The sequence below is a fragment of the Hemiscyllium ocellatum genome, chromosome 11 (assembly GCF_020745735.1).
Source record: "Hemiscyllium ocellatum isolate sHemOce1 chromosome 11, sHemOce1.pat.X.cur, whole genome shotgun sequence".
NCBI classification, from domain to species: domain Eukaryota; kingdom Metazoa; phylum Chordata; class Chondrichthyes; order Orectolobiformes; family Hemiscylliidae; genus Hemiscyllium; species Hemiscyllium ocellatum.
In genome coordinates, this window is record NC_083411.1 from 69811298 (window position 1) to 69831470 (window position 20173).

Consider the following 20173-nt stretch of genomic DNA (forward strand, 5'->3'; position numbering starts at 1 on the left):
ACCACTCCACCATTACCATCACACTTACCTGTGAAGCTTATAGCTGTGAAGACGCTCATGTCTATGGGAGACAGCCCTTTCCAAATGCACCACAGTCAATCATTGTCAACAAGTCAATGACAGCCTTAAGATGCATGCTAAATCCTCACAGGAACATCTTTTAGTTCTGTTCAGACGGTCATGGTCAGGTGACAATGTTATTTGAAATTGACTCTAGCAAGTAATTTAATTATCAGTCAGCCACTTAAATGGGTACCTGTTGTCAATGTACATCAATTGCTTTACCATTGCATACTTATTTTTATTCACTGCACTAAACCAACATTTCAGCTTAAGACGACATCCTGGGCACCACCAATATTTTTCACAAAGAGTTTTGCCAATAATCTATAACCTTATTAGTTCTGAGCAGCTTGTGAATAATACATATCCATAAAAGCAAAGATAAGATTTGCATTGTTTATTACCTACATGGATATGTTACAACGTGTTAACACAGAGGTGCTCTAGTGTATAGGCCAGCAAAGTATTGAAAGATATTTGGTTTAAACCTTCTGTTCAGCAACCATGCTTAGGCACATGACTGCTTCCTGTCAAAATGGCTGCTTCCTGTCCTTTATTACATTCTTCCCACTGAGACTTCTGATATTAACTGAAGGAGCAATGGATCTGTGCAGTCTTTGAAGATGAGAATCAACGAGTGCAGGAAGATTGGGTGAAGACATGCAGTGGAGACTCTTTTTACAGCATTAGTGTATGTCCTCAGGTAAGCTTTTAAAGGTCTCAAGATGAGAGAGTAGTAGGGTGAGTGTGACAGTGGTAGGGTGAGTAAGTGAGCGGAGGGGTGAATGAGTGAGTGAGCAGCCAGGGGAGTGAGTGTCAGACTGGCTAAGTGAGACCGCATGAGAAAGACTGAGAGAGAGATTGTAGGATTGTAACTAGTTGACAGCATTAGGTTGGTAGGATTCAGTTTCTAAGCATCAACTTAACCCGGACATATCTACATGCACTGGGAGAGTTAATATCAATCTTTTATATGTATAAGCAACCTCATCAGATTAACATTGACTAATTGCAGTATGACAATGAAGAATGTTAAAAGCCATTGTTTAAATTTGGAGTGTAGGTAGAGTTAAGCTTCACTTGAATAGTTTGAAATCACACAACTGGACGATCTTCCAATTCGTCCCATGGTCACGTGTCTGACTGTCGGAAGTCTGTTCATTTCCCTGACTTCCGCTTATCTTGACCATCATCTCATCCTTCAAAAACTCCTTTGGACCTACCTTGTTAACCCCTCAAATTAAAGCATCGAAGACGTATAATACTTACGCCACAATGCCAGAGAACTGGAACATTTCGGCAGTCAGATACGACAAATAGCTGTACAGGAATACAAAGAGAGGTTCGATCACACGGATATTCTCTGTGAAGCGAGTCGTGAGGGCTGCAATGATTCCATAGGTAATGCCCACGAGTAAACCACCGAATCCAACCAGAAAGAACTTAAAAATTCCCACCAAAATATCTGACACTCCAACTGAGGACATGGTGCAGAAAGTCTTAAACAGCTTGTACAAGACCTGCAAGAAGAGAAACAAAAAGGAAATCATGAAAGGATTTTTTTTCCCCCTGACCATCCAAGATCTAACAATATGCCTTTTGAAGCCAATTTGAGTGTTTTGTTTTAAGAAAGAGTTAACTGTGATAAAAAGATTACCAACTCAAACCATTTCTTTAACATAGTGGAAGCTGTGAATTAATGTTAACAATATTGACTAATCAACACTCAATGGTAAACTCGCCAACACATTCTCAGTGGGGTGCTCCGGTCATAGGGAGCACATGTTGGACAGAGGTGAGCTTTCAGATCTCTATTGCTGAATCTGAGCTGAATGTATCCAGCCATGGGACTCCTGGATCAATGAACAGCCCCTTGAACATACAGTGATCACAACAGATCAAATTCTGATAACGCAAAACTCCAGCTGTGACAAAGTTTCAGCCTTTCCTGCTGGTGAAATAGGAAATCCAGTAGAAAAATGCCTGTGATAACCTAAAGTACCGGAAAAGTCAATCTGGATTGACCAAGCTCATGAACACCTGTGATATAATGATGCAAACCAATGAGAATGGAGTTAAGCCAGTCTCAGTCACAGCAAGACATTATTCGCCAGCGACGTCTGTGATAGGACCCTTCAAATGCATTTCAACCTGTGAGCAAGTTAAATGTGCTGTTGATTCGAGGTAAAGTGAAGTCCATACAGCAAGTGAACAACTGTAGTGTGAAGGAGAACAAGTGAGGACCGCAAATGCTGGAGATTAGAGGCAAAAAGTGTGGTGCTGGAAAAGCACAGCAGGTCAGGCAGCATCCAAGAAGCAGAAGAGTCGATGTTTTGGACATAAGCCCTTCATCAGGAATGTGGCCACCTGAAAGTTGTCAGCTTTTCCTGCTGGGGAAGTAGGGCCCACCTGATGAAGGGCTTCTGCCTAAAACGTTGATTCTCCTGCTCCTTGGATGCTGCCTGACCTGCTGTGGGTTTTCCAGTGCCACACTTTCCAACTGTGGTGTGAAGCAAAATGCAAACATCACAGAAGAGCAGCATGCGATGAACATCTTAGAACAGTCCAACAACTTCCTCTCCAAGATAACTGGACCCATGCACCCTTGACAGCATCATGCTGACCTTCCTGCCTCTCAAGCTCCAGCCAATAGATGTAGGGGTTGATTAGGAAGCATAAAACAACTACATGTAGCAATTGATCTCTCCTGTTATTGAGGACCTTGATAAACTGGAGGAGTATGACTCAACTGTTCTTCAGGTCTTGTCCATGATGAAGAGGACATGAGGAAGACAATGATGGAAACCACAAACACCAACTGCTTTTGTTACATTGGAGTCTAACAGGCTACAACTGTATAAAATGCTGAGAACGAGGGGGAACAGGATGATGTAAATCAGTCTGATGACTGATTGGGCTCAATTTGTTGATCTGTGAGAGGACAACATGGAAATACCAGCAGGGACAATCCTTTACACTCAGGTGGCCAACACTGTAATGCCGCACAATGGAACTGACAGAGCAAGCAATCATTTATTCAGTTCATTCATCAACACTGAGGAGCCTGAAGGGACAAAAACCCCTGAAGCGTTGACCAGATAGCTGCTTGAAACCTTAAAGGCTATAAAAATGCTCTTGGATTTTGCACACCAGCATGAAAACAGGGAAAAGCTATGTGACTGCACTGCCATCATAGCGGACTGTCACATACTCGCCCAAAGACAACCTGCTCAGCAGAAAGAGACGATTTCCAGAGCTAACATTTTTCCATGCCAAGGTCAGCTCACTGTAAAGTGGCATTAACTATTTTTAAATTCACAGATTCATTGCATTTGTGTTTTTACTTTTTTTAAATTAAATAGAGAGTTTTTGTAGGGAAATTGATTTACCCAGGAACCACTTTGTCATCTCAGAACTCCATGCAACCGTAAATTGTTGTCTGTATGATCATTTATTATTTCATATAAACAGGCTAATGACTATTGAAATAACAAGCAGAGGGGATCATGTGGATGCAACTGCTAGTTAACATTGGCAAATCATTTCCAATCTGACATAACTTTAACTATCATGATTTGTGAAATTTGTTAAAAATACTAAATGTAGCCTCTGCTGGTTTTATACATACACCCAAATATTTTAGATCTGCTTTGTACAAATTGATATTCGGCCATTGCTATGATTAATCAAGATCTCCATTATTATTGTATAAACAGACCATTGGGAAGCTATAAACTGAACTCAAGGGACCTGGCTCTTACCTCATCTGGGAATTGTTACATAAAGACATTCCCCACCTTCCAGTTTTATTTGCTATTGTCTCTCAGAAGTTTTCTTCAAAAGTGTATACCTAAAGCCTGTGTTTTGTTATACCTCAAGAATAATGTTAGTTTTAGGTATTGCACTTCCAGTTCCAAACTGGGCTTCCAGATTAACATTTAGTTTTCGATTTGCAGCAAACAGAATCACATAGTCTGAAAATTTTAGTAACACTGCACATCTGGATTAGACCCTGTGCAATGTTACAGATACAGTTCTTGCATGTGTTTCACCATTGGCCACGTTGACTTTCCTTCAAGCATCCACCTTTCAGTTCATTTGATTATGTAACCTGCCTCTTTGGCATCCAGCTCATGAAATCGTGCAGCCAGAATGGTGGAAGGGTTTGCTACTGCCAGGACTTTGAGACATTCATATTATTGGATCCATCTGCTCACACTGACATTGTTAGAACAGTCTCACTCAATCAACAGGTGGGAATCAGAACGTTTCCTGATCAGATCTGGAGTCGGGCTGGGTTTCCCATTCTCTCCTGCCTTGTTTGCATGCTGCATGGAGCCCTTTGCCAAATCCATCAGGAAGAATGCAAGCCTGAGAAGGGTAACTATTTCAGGCAGCAGAGGCCCGCAGATGAATCGTTGACATCTATTTTTTTCTGCTTGAGTCCACTGTCAGTGCACAGACTCATGAGCATCTGTAAACAGTTTGAACTGGCCTCGGGAGCCAAGATAAATTGAGGCAAGAGTGAAGCCATGTTTTTCTGAGAACTAGGCAGGCCCATCCTATATCCCCTTCACCATCAGGGCAGATTATCTAAGGTGCTGGGAATGTCATTTGGAGGGGCTGGGGGAGAGATGGGGCTGCAAACATTTGAGAGGAGTATATCGCCAAGGTGAGGGAGAAACTGGGCTTTTGGGAGCACGGCTCCTTCTCTATTGCAGGCAAACACCTGGTCATCAGGCGTGAAGGTACTTTCTCTGTTGCTTCGGAGCAGGTCTGGCCCATTCCCAGAACCTGTGCCATTGCAGTCACCCAAGCATCAAGCTGTACGTAGAAACTTGGTACTCAGACACCAAATGTCACTACATACTGAGGGTCTATCTGTCCCTGGTGTTACGAAGAATAGGTCTGGCCTCATTGCTAAGAAACACTCCAAGTAATTGGGCCATTCCATATCACCTGTCCTTTGTGGAGAAATTTGCAAAGAAGAAACATCTTTAACCGCCATTGCATCAGGAAGTGGCCAGCATGTAGCGTTCTTAAGACCCTGTGGGAAAAAGAGAGGGTGGATCCTGTCAGGATATTGCCTGAGCAGACTGACAAAGTCATTTTTGACTTTCTAACATGCACCAAGCCATCACAAGGCTGGTGGTGAGATAGGTACTACCTGTATTCCCAGACTCTCTGCGCCACCGCACGCTGCCCTTGAAGTGACTGTAGGGAGGTTGAGACTGTCACCCATCTCCTGCTGGAATGTGCCTTTGCAAAGGAAGTCTGGAGAGAGATGCAGTGGTTTTTGTTGAAGTTTGTCCCGAGCAAGAGTCTGTGCTCCATGTTCTATTTCCCAGGGCACACACCAAGATGAACATCAACTGCGCCTGGTGGACAATCAATTCGGTGAAAGATGTTCTTTGATCTGCCCGGTGAAAGAGTTGGCCCTGAGTGTTGAAGGCTGGCACATTCCAGGGCCTAGGACTGCATGCTGAGGGATGCACTAAAGCTTGAAGCAGCTGCTGCCAAGGCACATTGGGGAAAGACCACTGTCTGAAGTTGTCCTGTGAAGTTAAATGGGAGTCCATACAGTTATTGGATTTTCCCAATGCCTCAAGGATATATTGTCTTGGATAGGTAAGAAATGCTTTTGGGTTGTTGGTTGAATAGAGTCTCTAATGTTTGTTTGTTTCTTTGTCTGCTATCAAGCTGCTTTAGTGACTGAGAGTTATATAAAGATATTTTTATGATTAAAGTATATCTTTGAAATAAAACAAAAGCTGAGGAGATTATGGAGGCATTGGTGGTGATCTTTCAGGAATCATTGGAGTCGGGGAGGGTCCCAGTGAAAATGGCTAATGTAAGACCACTGTTTAAGAAGGGAAAGAGGCAGAATATAGGAAATTATGGGTCAGTTAGCCAGATCTTGGTCATTGGTAAGATTTTAGAATGAGATTGTGGAGCACTTGCGATTGCATGGTAAAATAGGGCTCAGAACCTCTGAAGAGGGGTCATTGGACCCAAAACATTAACTCTGATTTCTCTCCACAGATGCTGCCAGACTTGCTGAGCTTTCCCAGCAATTTCTGTTTTTGTTTGATTTCCAGCATCTGCAGTTCTTTCAGTTTATTGTTTGATGATTAATGGAGTTCCACAGGGGTCAGTGGTGGGACCACAACTATTCACGTTATACATTAATGACCTGGACAAAGGAACTGAGGGTATTGTTGCTCATTTTGTAGAAGACACAAGGATAGATGGAGGGACAGAAGGACTTGGACAAGTGTCCCTGTCAACTCCATCAGCTTCCAAGCTTCCTGTGTTCCTATTGACTTTAACCATTAGCTCATGACTTGCTACATTACAATGTACATTACTGTGCCACCCAACATGCTGTGAAACTTGAAAGGATTCAGAAAAGATTTCCAAGGATGGTGTCAGGGTTGGAGGGTATGAGCTATAGGGAAAAGCTGAACAGGCTGGGGCTGTTTTTCCTGGAGCATCAGGGGTGGCCTCAAAAAGAGGTTTAAAAAAATCATGAGGGGCATGGATAGGGTAAATAGACAAGGTATTTTCCCTGGGGTGGGGAGTCGAGAACTAGACAGCATAGGTTTAGGGTGAGAGGGGAAAGAGTTAAAAGAGACCTAAGGGACGACTTTTTCACGCAGACGGTGGTGCGTGTAAGGAATGAGCTGCCAGAGGCTGGTAGAATTACAACATTTAAAAAGCATCTGTATGGGTATATGAATAGGAAGAGTTTACAGGGCTATGGGCTAAGTGTTGGCAAATGGAACTAGATTAGGCTGGGTATCTAGTCTGTTTCCGTGCTGTACATCTCTATGACACTATCCCCACCCCCCACCACCAGCAGTACACTGGACAATATCATGTCCTTTCAGATTCCAACCATACATTTGGAGTTGCTCCCTTCACTGCCATTATCCCATCAGTGTCACATCATAATGCAGACCATCCCAGATTTGTGTTTGCCACCATGCTCAACACTCCAATGAATGCCCCTGGTAAAAGCCGTGATCATTTTTGCCCAAAATCCCCACAACCAACAATAGCCCACACGCCCCCCTCCCAAAACTGACACAGTCCGTGACTGTATCCCCACACTGCCTCCACACTCCCTGTTTGATAGACCTGCCATCACCAAACTAGGTGGACTTGATCTGCAGGACTGAGTGTGGCTCAATTTACAGACAGCCAAGGCAATGATCCCGAGACAGGAATAGGACCAAGTGACTGACTGACCATGACCAAATCCCTGCACTGTACATCAGATGAGGTCCTCATCTCACAGTGGAGTGGCTCCCAAACTGATCATAGTCTCCCTTAACTCCATTAAGAATTTAACCTTCAGGTTGTGTTTTGTCTGTGTGATCTGCTGGCACATGTTTAACTGTGACACTGGCACAGCAAGGTGCCATACTGTAACATGCCCACTCCTTTGTTCAATGCTGCGAAGCCGACTACACTAAAAGCCAATGCAAGGCAGAGATGCTCAGAATCCATAAGCTCTCTTGCAAATGCCAATGTATTAAAAAGGCAATAAAAGGCAGGAGATTGCTGACAGCCTTAAAGTAAGCACAAAGTGAGGGTTCACTCAGAAAAGAGACGTGAGATGTATCCTATGAAAATGAAAGGGATGTGTGTGTATATTTCTGCATGACAAAGACTTGTCAGAAGCGTGCAAGACATAAATATTTCTGAGCTCCAAAATGAAGCCTTGAAGGGCTCATGTGGTGTGGGAGCATGTATGAAAACAGCCATGAGGATATTGTGAGATGGGTAGCTTGCAGTGCCCATTTACATGGAGTAAGGGTGGACAGGAACAATATTTATGGAGCATTGAGCAAAATGGTCGCAATGGCAAAGCTTGATGTAGGTTCAGAGAAGCAAATGGAGAGCGATGGGGCCAGGTAACCACACTAAATGTTCGACCTGGATTCTCAAGGAAGGAAGGCAGCATGCAGAGCTACACAGACACGAGGCCTGGTTGGCTACTGCTGAGATGTAAAGGGATGGAAATAAGGTAGTTGCTGCTCATTTGTGAGATTCAGAACTGGTCTCTTAAATCATCAGAAATCTGATTTTATTTTCATTCTCACCATATGTTCTTAAATTTCTCACTAATTCCAAAACCACATCTGTGGCCTGGAAATTTTTTTATGTGTTAACGACAGTCCTCTATTTCCAGTGTTGAACACATTGGGTTAACAAATATTGTACCTTATTTCTAGGTTGGATATCCCACTGATGGAATTTTAATTTTTTTGTCCTTTATGATAACAACATTAAAAATCAAAGCCTTTTATTTTTGAAACAATTAATCTTCTGAATGTGTTTAGAATTTGGAATGATGGAATTCCTGTCTACTGATTATAACAGTCTGCACAAAATGAATTTGGACTGCCTCAGTTCTGTTCCAATAGAACACAAATATGCAGTAGAAATCTACATTCAATACAAAACACATTAGCACTAATTTCACAACCTTTCATCCGTGAAGTCTTTCACAATTAAGATCAGAGGAACTCATCCCTTTGCCATCTCAGAGCAGATTTCGCTATGGAACCTGTCCTACTAACAATTGGGTTGTGATTTGCATAAACCCCTCATTGAAGGGAAAGGGAAAAACCTTCATTCCCATTTGTGAGGTAAACCTTCACTTTTCCAGCTTCAGTGATGCAATTCAGATGATGACGGGTTGTATTTGTGAGTTTTCAAAAGTAAACGACTGATAAACCTTCTGTCAAGTTTGCTTAAATCTTCTGAAATGTTTTTAAGCGAACTGCTGAAGTAAAAAGACTAGTATTCATGAGGAGAAGGCAAATGAGCCGCAGATTTCACTCAAATGAAATGGATTGGATTAAATGGTGGAGTAGTGACCTGTCAAGTTCACTAGTTAGATTGGTGATAGCAATAAAACTTTGAAATTATACAATGCTGCCCTTAAAAGTGACTTGCATTAGATACCATTTCTTCATATAATTACAAAATTGTACAAAAATGGTCAATCTTTCATAGTTTATATCATTAAGAAATGAAGCATAGCTATTTTCATTTTGACATCAAAATCACAGCACGTCAACAACCTGTTATCAGAATGAGTCATCCACAAATGCTGGGATTAATGCAATGACTACATCATAAAAATGTGGCAAGGTTTAATAAGAATGGTGTATCTTAAAACTTTGTCAATGTATAGCAGTGATGATGTAAATTTCCTTTAAGAAACAAAATATTAAGTTTTCAAATATGAAATCAAGGTCGGGGGCATAAATTGGAAATTGCAAGGTACAATGGGTGTACTGCTCAGTAATCTCACTGAGAACACATTGAGCTCGATGTGTATTTGACTAAACCCGTCAGTCCTCCAGAATGCTACAAATAATGATGGTGCGTCAACAATTTTCCAATGGACAGTGTTACATGGGAGATGGGGTGTCTGAGGCACACTGCTGCCATCAATCTTCTTTCTCATAGTGAATCTAAGACAACTGGTAAGCTTACCAACAAGGGGCATTTGTTCTATCATGAAGTGGTTGTTTACTTCATGATAGTAGTAAGCACAATGTTACATTAACAAGTTAGACATAAATATCAAGAACCAGAGATAATATATCTGACCCCACCAGGGTCTTGTGACAGAAGACTGGCTAAATAGCCACCCAACTTCAACATTAACTCTTTCAGAACAGGTACCTCACATGCAGGCAGCAGATTTTAAAACACAATTCATTTTTTGTAAAAAATGTGTTCCAATCTTTTCAGACAGCAAGACATTTACACCACTTCAGTTATAAGTTATTAATATTAAATGGTACATTTTAATAATATTTTGATGACATTTATGTTATCTTCATGGAAGAAATAAACAAGGAGGATATAAGGTTTTAACATTTATATGAGTCACAAGAAGCATCATGAAAGCTGAGATATATGGCATGTCAAGCAACCACAATGAACAGATGATGGAGGAAGGATGAGCAATTAGAAGTCAAAATCTAGGGGAACCGTTTCTATTTGTGAATTCACTGTTAAGTGCAATACTCAGTCCTAAGCATAATGGTACCTGCATAGAATAATGCATCATACAACGTCAATTCATGAATGGGGATGACAAAAACAAAATGGCGCATCCACAACAATACTCTTTTCTGTCTCGGTAACTATCACCTCCTGTGGGATGAATCTGAAACCCCCATTACCAATTGTAGAAAGCAGTAAACTTGATAGGTATAAAACATTTAACAGAGATTTCAGTCTTTTCCAAAGGAAGGTCGCGGTCTAAAAGAGATGATCTCTTCTTTTAAAGAGAAACATTTTAATGAAAATCGGAATTTGATATCGATAGCTGTGTGTCCACTAACAGCAATAATGTCTTGCACTTGAACTTCAAAATGACTGTATGGTTAAATCACAGAAGAAGAGCATTCAGGCTACTGTCCAAGCGAGCTCTTGGAGCACGAATTCGCTCATCCCGTTTTCCTTCCTTTTCCTCACAGCACTGCAAATCGATTCAGGTAATTAGTTAATTGCCGATCAAAGTCACAATTGAATGTTCCTGCACCACTTCTCAGGCAATACATTCCAGATCCGAACCAATATTTTTCCTATTACCTCTGTACCTTTTGTGAATTAATTTAAATCAATGTTCTCTGGTTCTTGAATCTTTCACAAAGCAACCCTTTTTCTGATCTCTCCAGACTCCTTGAGATTTCACATATCTCCATAAAATCTTCTCTCTGCCTTCTCTATCTAACAGTGGTTTTTCCAATTTACATCACCACATTAATATGGCGTCATGTGTCAAGGATCTTCTCAGGTCAATATTCAGACAACATTTGGCACTGAGTTATGCAAGGCGTTATGAAGACAGGCAAACAAAGGCTTGATAAAAGAAATAGCTTTTGAGAACTATCTTCCTTCAGGAGAAAAGCTTCAGGAAAAGAGTCACCGAGCTTGGGCTAAGAAAGCTAAAGGCACAAACTCAAAATGGTGGATTCTGGCTTTACTGTCAAATAACAGAATTGCTGATATTACTCTGAAACCAGCAACTCACCAGACCAGACAAAAACATGTAATGTGTTAGAGTCATAGAGTCCTCCAGCATTGAAGCAGACCTTTCAGCCCAACTCAACCATGCCAATCAGTTTTCCTAAACTGAACTAGTCCCATTTGCCTGTGTTTGACCCATATCCACATACTTGTCCATATTTTGTAATCGTACTCGCCTCTACCACTTCCTCTGGTAGCTCGTTCCATGTATGCACCACCCTCTGTGTGAGAAAGTTGCCCCTTGGGTCCCTTTTAATCTTTCCCCTTAAACTTACGCCATCTCATTTTGAACTCCCCTACCCTGAGGAAAAGGCCTTGACTATGTTGCTTATCTATGCCCCTTGAGATTTTATAAACCTCTACATGGTCACCGCTTAACTTCCTATGCTCCAGGGAAAGGAATTCCCAAACTTTTTGTTAATAGAATAGAATCTCTACAGTGGAAGCAGGCATTGGCCAATTGAGTTCACACCAATCCTCTGGGGATCAACTCACTCTGGCACACTCATCCCTGTAACCCGGCATTCCCCATGGCCAATCCACCTAACCTGCACATCTCTGGACTGTGGGCAATTTAGAGTGGTGCTGGAAAAGCACAGCAGACCAGGCAGAGTCCGAGGAGCAGGAAAAATCGATGTTTCAGGCAATCAAGGAAATGAGGATTTTTGCCCAAAATATTGTTTTTTCCTGCTCCTCGGATGCTGACTGGCCTGCTGTGCTTTTCCAGCACCATTCTAATCTTCAGCATCTGCAGTACCCACTTCTGCCTACAATGGGTAATTTAGCATAGCCAATTCACCTAATCTACACATCTTTGGACTGTGGAAGGAAACTGGAACAGCTGGAGAAAATCCATGCAGACATGGGGAGAACATGCATACTCAACACAGACAGTCACCTGAGGCTGGAATTAAACCCAGGTCCCTGGTACTATAAGGTAGTATTGCAAACCACTAAGTCACAGTGACACCCCCTGTGTAATTAGCCTCTCCTTATAACTCAAACACTACAGTTTCAATAATATCCTTGTATATCTTTTTGCGACCCTTCCCAGTTTAATAACTTTCTTCCTATAGCAGGATGACCAGAGTCCTCACTACAGACTGCTGTGTTGGTTCAGGCAGTTTGTACTAAGGAGCCACCATCCTCTTTTAGGGAATGGATCTGCAGAGCCTCCTAGCTAATCAGAAGGAGTTATTCCCTTAAAGAAGATGTAGTTCATTGTATGTTAGCAACTAAATACAAGTCATACAGGTGTGATTGACATTATTACAGAGGTTATGAGGAGGACCTGAATGATTGGTCTAACTCCTTCAAGTGGTTTTCCCACAAGGACCATCGAAGTGAATAGTGCATAAGGCAGTACTTAGTATACCCCCTTATGCAACATTAAGGAGCAGGAGTTGGCAATATTCAAAAGAGCTGTAATCAGGAACCCCCTGTGTAATTGAGTGGGAGAGCCTTACTCTCTACGATAAGGTTAAATTAGAGATGCTAGAGAGCACAAATAGTGGCAGCCTGCTAAGTCATAGCAGCCTCAAAGTGTCTGCATCCCCGCTGAAACAAGAGATGTTAAGCTGGGTTCAGCAAACCTACAGAACACAAGTCTCATTGTAAAGCATGGCGGCAAGTGAGGACACCTCCAAATGTTCAAACTGAAGTCAGGTCACAATCCGTCAGGCACAAACTAAAGGAGACAAGACTCCAAAGGTCAGATCAGAACCTCAGAAGACTTCAAAGATAAAGCAATACAAACGAAAGGACCACACAAAAAAACAGAGCTTTTCAGGGGACTTTGAACAAAGAAAAAAAATTACCCTGGTCAGCGTTGTGTACCAATAAATCAAAAGACAGCTCCATTTAAGACATTCTAATTGTTATCAGAGTTTGAAAATGCTGAAGACTCATTATAAAGGCCTGATACAGGAGTTCTGGGAGTAGCAGATCCAGAGATACGGGACTGCACTGGGGCTGCATGTAAAACAACTAAAGCACCAGGTCAATATAATTCTATATAGCATTGTCTGACAGTTCATAATGCCGTCATGAGACAGTTGAATCCAACAGTCCCAGCCACAAGAGGAATTGATTGAATCATGAACAGTTTTGCAGAGTGCTGCTGATACAGAGTTTTCAAAGACTAGTTGGGAAGAAAACTCATGCTGTGGGTATCAGGATGAAAAATTGTTCTTTTTTTCAGACAAAAGAAGACACACAGTGGGCCAAGTGATCGACAGTGCTAAATGTGGGCATCTCAGAGGCTGAGCTCCGAAGTATTGTTGATGCATTCAGGGAGGCATTTGGGAAAAAAAAACACTGAGGTTCAATATTGGGAAAACAAAGATCCTCAAGCAGTTTGCACCCATAATAAAAACACTGTCACCACTCCCCCCACTACAACCGCCCCCCCCACCCCCCCCCCCCCCCCCCCCCCCCCCCCAGCACCATCATCACCACCACCACCACCCCACATAACTGGCAAATTGCACAGTGAGCTACAGCCTAATGTGGATCAGTTCCCATACCCCGCAAGGGCTCCACTCAGAGAGGACAAACACTGACAAGTAAACTCAACATACCTGCTGTAACTGTGCCTGCACAGCCTTTGAGGAACAGCCAATTCGATGACAAGAACCTCAAGCATGCCGCCAAACTCTTGGTCTACAAGGTAGCAGCCCTCCTGCATGTAATGGAAACATGGACAATCCACACCAAAGCTCAAGTTCCTCAGGAAATATCAGGCAGGATGCCTCTGCAAAAATCCTTCAAATCAATTGGCAGAACAGGTGTTCCAAATTCAGTATTCCCTCTCAAGCCAACATCTCCAGCACCAAAGCACTCGTTACAGTTAATAAGGTGTGTCGGGTAGGCCACATTATCCATGTCAGATACAAAGACCTCCTGATCGAACAAATTGTCTATCCCAAGCTCCAGGAGAAAGTGAGGTCTGCAGATGCTCGAGATCAGAGTTGAGTGTGTGTTGCTGGAAAAGCACAGCAAGTCAGTCAGTATCCCAAGCTCCAGCACAGTGAGGGGTTACCAGGACAGCAGAGGAAATGCTTCAAGGAGTTATTAAATCCTTCCTAAAATACAATGCAGAATGTCCACTGCTCATGGCAACCTCTAGCCCAAGACCAGCTAACTGCAGGAGAAGCAGCCAATTTAGTGCCAACCACTTTGGGCGACTCCAAAAGGCCGATCATGGAGTCAGGTGGAAACAGTGAATGAAAACCCATCCTCACCCACCTGCTTCTTCAAATACCACCTACACCTCCTGCAGCAGGATGTACGGGTCCCATGTTGAATTATTTTGTCACCTCACATCTCCAGAATGGAAGGAAGTTGAACTTTTCTCTGATGGACACCTCAGTGGAGTGGATCAGAAGAGGATGCTATTTAAGCTGTGATAGGGACCTAGAATCAATCAATTCCCTGAGGAGACACTGCAAATTCTTCCAATTTTGTAAGATGCACAGGCCTCAAGAGGTCATTGTCACTGACTTGCCAAAAACAGATAGAGAGTAGGAAACAACACTATTGACCATGTTATGCTGTTTCAGGTGTCCTTTAAAGCACAGCGAGTGCCCAACGGGGGGGGGGGGGGCTGAGCGCTGCCAATGTGGGAAAGTAGGAAACTTGAAGAAATTCTGTAGATCAGCGGCTCCAACATTACCACAGAAGCAGGGAGGGAATATTCATGCTAAAGGGACATCATTGGAGAAAAGGAAGATCGAAGAAATCAAAGATGAAGATTAACAAAGTCAATATTTCTAAGTGAATTTAAATGAAAGGTTCTGGACAAGGCAAAGAGTTCAATCATGAATTTAAACTCAATATAGTGGCAGCTCACTTAATACTCAAAGTTTGTGAGAAGATTTGTAGCTCGGGTGCTCGTTGTTGTGGTTCTGTTTGCCGAGCTGGGAGTTTTTGTTGCAAACGTTTCGTCCCCTTTCTAGGTGACATCTTCAGTGCTTGGGAGCCTCCTGTGAAGGCTGACAACTGCCATAGTTAAAATCAGTGAACTCTCAAGCTTCAAACTGCATGGCCAGGAGGCATAGACCTTCAGCTACATAGTGACTTTACCACTGCATTCAGTTATATAGGTTGAGGGATCAGTGAGACTCTCGACATATTAAAGATCCAGAAGACATTACTACTAAGTAAAAATGTATGCATCCAGTTGGATCACTTACGGACTATGCTGCAAGAAGAAAACTGAAGCAAATTTTGCTAAGTTTATTCAGAAGTTGGGGAAAGTTAAAATATTTCGCCACGTTACCCTCTACCTGTATACTCCAAGAAAAGTACCCGACAATAAGAAGGTTCATTTGAATGGCATAACAAAAAATGAGTTTGTACCCTGTAGTGACAGGAGCAGTAAAATGGAGCTTAGTCTCAGTAACATTTTCCATACTTAATGGAGTACAAATATCGTCTCTGGATCTCACTGATCAGTGAACGTTCATTTGGCCAAATTAACCAAAACAATTTTTGTACTAAATCTGACACAATCGGCAAGTCATAGCAGAAACCCCTTGACAATTAAGACTGATGGTCACATTCATCATTTTCAATCGTCTACCTTTGAAATTTTGTTCACACAGAAATCATTCAGAGAGTGATGTCAAACATTCTTGAAGGGTGCATTTTGTTTCATGGACAATATCCTGGGAAATGGGCAGACCAAAAAGGAGCATTACTACAGAATCAGGGAAATTTTCAGGGCATCACCCAGGTGCAGGCTTTGCATTAAATGGAAAGTGTCAATTCTCAAAGGACACATACATTAGATTGTTCTCAGTGCTTGAAAGGAGAATTCCGGAAATTCATTACAGCAGCAAGTATCAACCAGCTGATAAATTTTGCACTTTATCTTCACTTAAATGTGGAGCAGAGAGGACAGTCAAAACTGTAAATTCTCTCATGTCCAAGAATGGAAACTTGGAATTAACATTACTCAGACGCAGATCAACACTATTAGACAATTTGCCGGCAGAACTACATGGAAGATTAATATCAGAAGCACCACTGTTGAAGTGTAATCCTGGGCTGAACGTAATGCCCTAGAACCATGAGAATGTCAAGGCAGTAGAAAAACAGCTCAGAACAAAAAAATGGATACAGTATAGTTTGATACACATTGTTGTCTTTGAGATTAGGTCAGAATGCCCAGATAAAGGGCAAACAAGCAAAAGGAACAGAGGAACAGATTCATCAGGTTAATCAAACATTGTCAGAATACCTGACCGGACATTTCAGAAACAGCAGAAACACCATCTCCCTGCAGTCAAGAAGCGAGACTAGATGCAGTTAGCACAGAATGCAGGACAGAGACAGGTCCATGACATTGAAAACCAGACTGAATGGTATCATACTTTCAGGAATGGCTGATAATGACCATCGTGTGGAAATCAAGTGAATCACTTCAGGATGACCTGTCAGAGTTCCAAAGCATCTTAAGTTGACAGATTTAGACTTTTTGAGAGGATGGGGATTGGGGTGGGGGTAGAGCTGGAGATGGTGATAATAATAACAATTGAAAACAAATTGATAGGATTATGTAAATCATTTAAATGGAAACTTGAGGGAGATGTAATGAAAAATCCAAGCAATGATGATAATGGTGATGTAACTGATGTAACTCAGACAATGAAAGAACAGAACATCAGGTCTTAGAGTGAAGCATGTAATGGCATAGGAGTAAAACTCTACACCAGAGAGCTATATTCAATAACCTGTATATATATGAGTGCAACTAAAGAGTATTACCGTACTGAGAGAGCCTTAATTTAAGATGTTATTGACCAAGAATACTGGTAGTCTAATAAAAGCTGAGCAGAAGCAAGAGATGAAACACTCTAAATAAAGCATACAAAAAACAAGTATCATATTAAAGCAACAATCAATTGTAACGGTATTATGTTTCTTTTTGTGAAGTATGAATGAGTATTGAAATACCCTCAGAAACATCCAGTGGCTCACCCAGTTGAATAGTCTATACTTCATTGTTAAAATGCTATTAATTTACCACTATTAGTTATAGCAGTGTTGCTTTGCTTATATCTCTTGTGTATGGTTTGGACAAATTCAGTTTAGCCGTCAAACACAGTTCAGACAATAGCTTTCGGCACTATGAGAGAGATTTGTGCCTGAATAGGATGTAGGGACTGAAGTGACAAAGTCACCGCCAGCAGATAACAGTGAGTCATCAGCCTAGTGCCTGAGAGTATCTTTTGTATTAACGTCACTAGATTATGAAATTAGCTTCTGGTTTACTAAATCCAGATTTGTGCTGCTGCACAATATGAATTTCGCCCCTATTGTCTCTGAAGAACATTTTAGATATGTTTGAGAAGTACATAGAAAGGCAGTAATCAGCAATGCCACAAATAAGTGACACAATGATACATTCACTGCTGCTTCTTGGGCTTAATTGCAATTGAATGTGCCTTTTTTTATAGCTACCCCATTTATTTAATATTTTGCCAAGAAACTGTTCCCTTTCTTCATCTCTCCCAATCTTATAGAATTTTAAGAATGAAAGAACGTTGCTTGGGTAAATGAGAGCTACAGTGCTCATGATATGTCATGAGTTGGGAAATTATGAAATTATGCTGAGGTTGCACAGGACATTGGTGAGGCCTCTTCTGGAGTACTGTGTCCAATTCTGGCCGCCCTGTTATCGGAAAGGTATTATTAAGCTGAAAAGAGTTCAGAAGAGATTTACAAAGATAATGCCTGGAATGGAGAGTTTGAGTTATAAGGGAGGCAGAGACAGACATTTCTGTGGCCAGCAGCGAAAAAGCAGAATGGTGTGTTGTTTCCCTGGTTCCAGGATCAAAGATGTCTCAGAGAGAGCCAGCAGGAGGTCATTGTCCACGTTGGAACCAACGACACTGGAAGGGAAAAGGTTGAGACTCTGAAGGGAGATTACAGAGAGTTAGGCAGAAATTTAAAAAGGAGGTCCTCAAGGGTAGTAATATCTGGATTACTCCCAGTGCTACGAGCTACTGAGGGCAGGAATAGGAGGATAGAGCAGATGAATACATGGCTGAGGAGCTGGTGTATGGGAGGAGGATTCACATTTTTGAATCATTGGAATCTCTTTTGGGGTAGAAGTGATCTGTACAAGAAGGATGGATTGCACCTAAATTGAAAGGGGACTAATAAACTGGCAGGGAAATTTGGTAGAACTGCTCGGGTTTGTGGGGGAGGGGGATTGGAACGCAGGGAGATATTGAGGAAAGACATCTACCTTAGACTGGTACAGTTTAGAGCAGAAGCAAGTCAAACAGTCAGGGCAGCCAGGGATGAGGCATGATTAATAAATTAAACTGCATTTATTTCAATACAAGGGACCTAACAGGGAAGGCAGATGAACTCAGGGCATCGTGAAGAACATGGGACTGGGATATCATAGCAATTACAGAAACATGGCTCAGGGATGGACAGGACTGGCAGCTTAATGTTCGAGGATACAAATGCTACAGGAAGGATAGAAAGGGAGGCATGAGAGGAGGGGGAGTGGCATTTTTGACAAGGGATAGCATTACAGCTATGCTGAGGGAGGATATCCCTGGAAATACATCTAGGGAAGTTATTTGGGTAGAAATGAGAAATAAAAAAGGGATGTTCACCTTATTGGGATTGTATTATAGACCCCCTAATATTCAGAGGGAAATTGAAAAAAAAACTTGTAAGGAGATCTAATTTATCTGTAAGAATAATAGGGTGGTTATGGAAGGGGATTTTAACTTTCCAAACGTAGACTGGGACTGCCATAGTGTTAAGGGTTTTGGATGGAGAGGAATTTGTTAGGTGTGTACAAGAAAATCTTGTGTGAATGTACCTACTGGAGAAGGTGCAAAACTTGACTTACTGTTGGGATATAAGGCAGGGCAGGTGACTGAGGTGTCAGTGGGGGAGCACTGGGGCCAGCGATCATAATTCTATTAGATTTAAAATAGTGATGGAAAAGGAGAGACCAGATCTAAAAGTTGAAGCTCTAAATTGGAGAAAGGCCAATTTTGATGGTATTAGGCAAGAACTTTCAAACGCTGATTGGGGGCAGATGTTCGCAGGTAAAGGAGATGGCTGGAAAATGGGAATCCTTCAGAAATGAGATAACAAGAATCCAGAGAAAGTATATTCCTGTCAGGGTGAAAAGGAAGGCTGGTAGGTATAGGGAATGCTGGATGACAAAAGAAATTGAGGGTTTGGTTAAGAAAAAGAAGGAAGCATATCTCAGGTATAGACAGGATAGATCAAGTGAATCCTTAGAAGAGAATAAAGGCTGTAGGGGTATACTTAAGAGGGAAATCAGGAGGGCAAAAAGGGGACATGAGATAGCTTTGGCAAATAGAATTAAGGAGAATCATTAAGAACAAAAGGGTGACGAGGGAGAGAATGGGGCCCCTTAAAGATCAGCAAGGCGGCCTTTGTGTGGAGCCACAGAAATTTGGGAATTACTAAGCGAGTATCTTGCATCAGTATTTACCATGGAAAAGGACATGGAAGATATAGACTGTAAGGAAATAGATGGTGACATCTTGAAAAATATCCATATTACAGAGGAGGGAATGCTGGATGTCTTGAAATGCATGAAGGTGGATAAATCCCCAGGACCTGATCAGGTGTACTCTAGAACTCTCTGGGAAGCTAGGGAAGTGATTGCTGGGCCTCTTGCTGAGATTATTTGTATTATCGATAGTCACAGATGAGGTACCAAAAGACTGGAGGTTGGCTAATGTGGTGCCACTGTTTAAGAAGGGTGGTAAGGACAAGCCAGGAAAATATAGACCAGTGAGCCTGACTTCGGCGGTGGGCAAGTTGTTTGGAAAGGCAAGGACTGATTAGGGATAGTCAACATGGCTTTGTGCATGGGAAATCATGTCGCACAAACTTGATAAGTTTTATGAAGAAGTAACAAAATGGATTTGTGAGGGCAAAGTGGTAGATGTGATCTATATAGATTTCAGTTAGGCGTTCAACAAGGTTCCCCATGGGAGAATAGTTAGCAAGGTTAGATCTCACGGAAAATAGGGAGAAC

At 41.9% G+C, this 20173-nt stretch overlaps 1 protein-coding gene across 1 annotated transcript in view; it reads right to left on the bottom strand.

Moving 5' to 3' along the window:
- The window catches only part of LOC132820057 (sodium/hydrogen exchanger 2-like), a 160899-nt gene that overhangs the window by 101917 nt on the left and 38809 nt on the right, over nucleotides 1-20173 (bottom strand). Inside the window, exon 3 of the mRNA XM_060831976.1 lies at nucleotides 1333-1583. Coding sequence (XP_060687959.1) covers nucleotides 1333-1583 — 251 coding nt within the window. The remainder of the gene's footprint in view (nucleotides 1-1332; nucleotides 1584-20173) is intronic.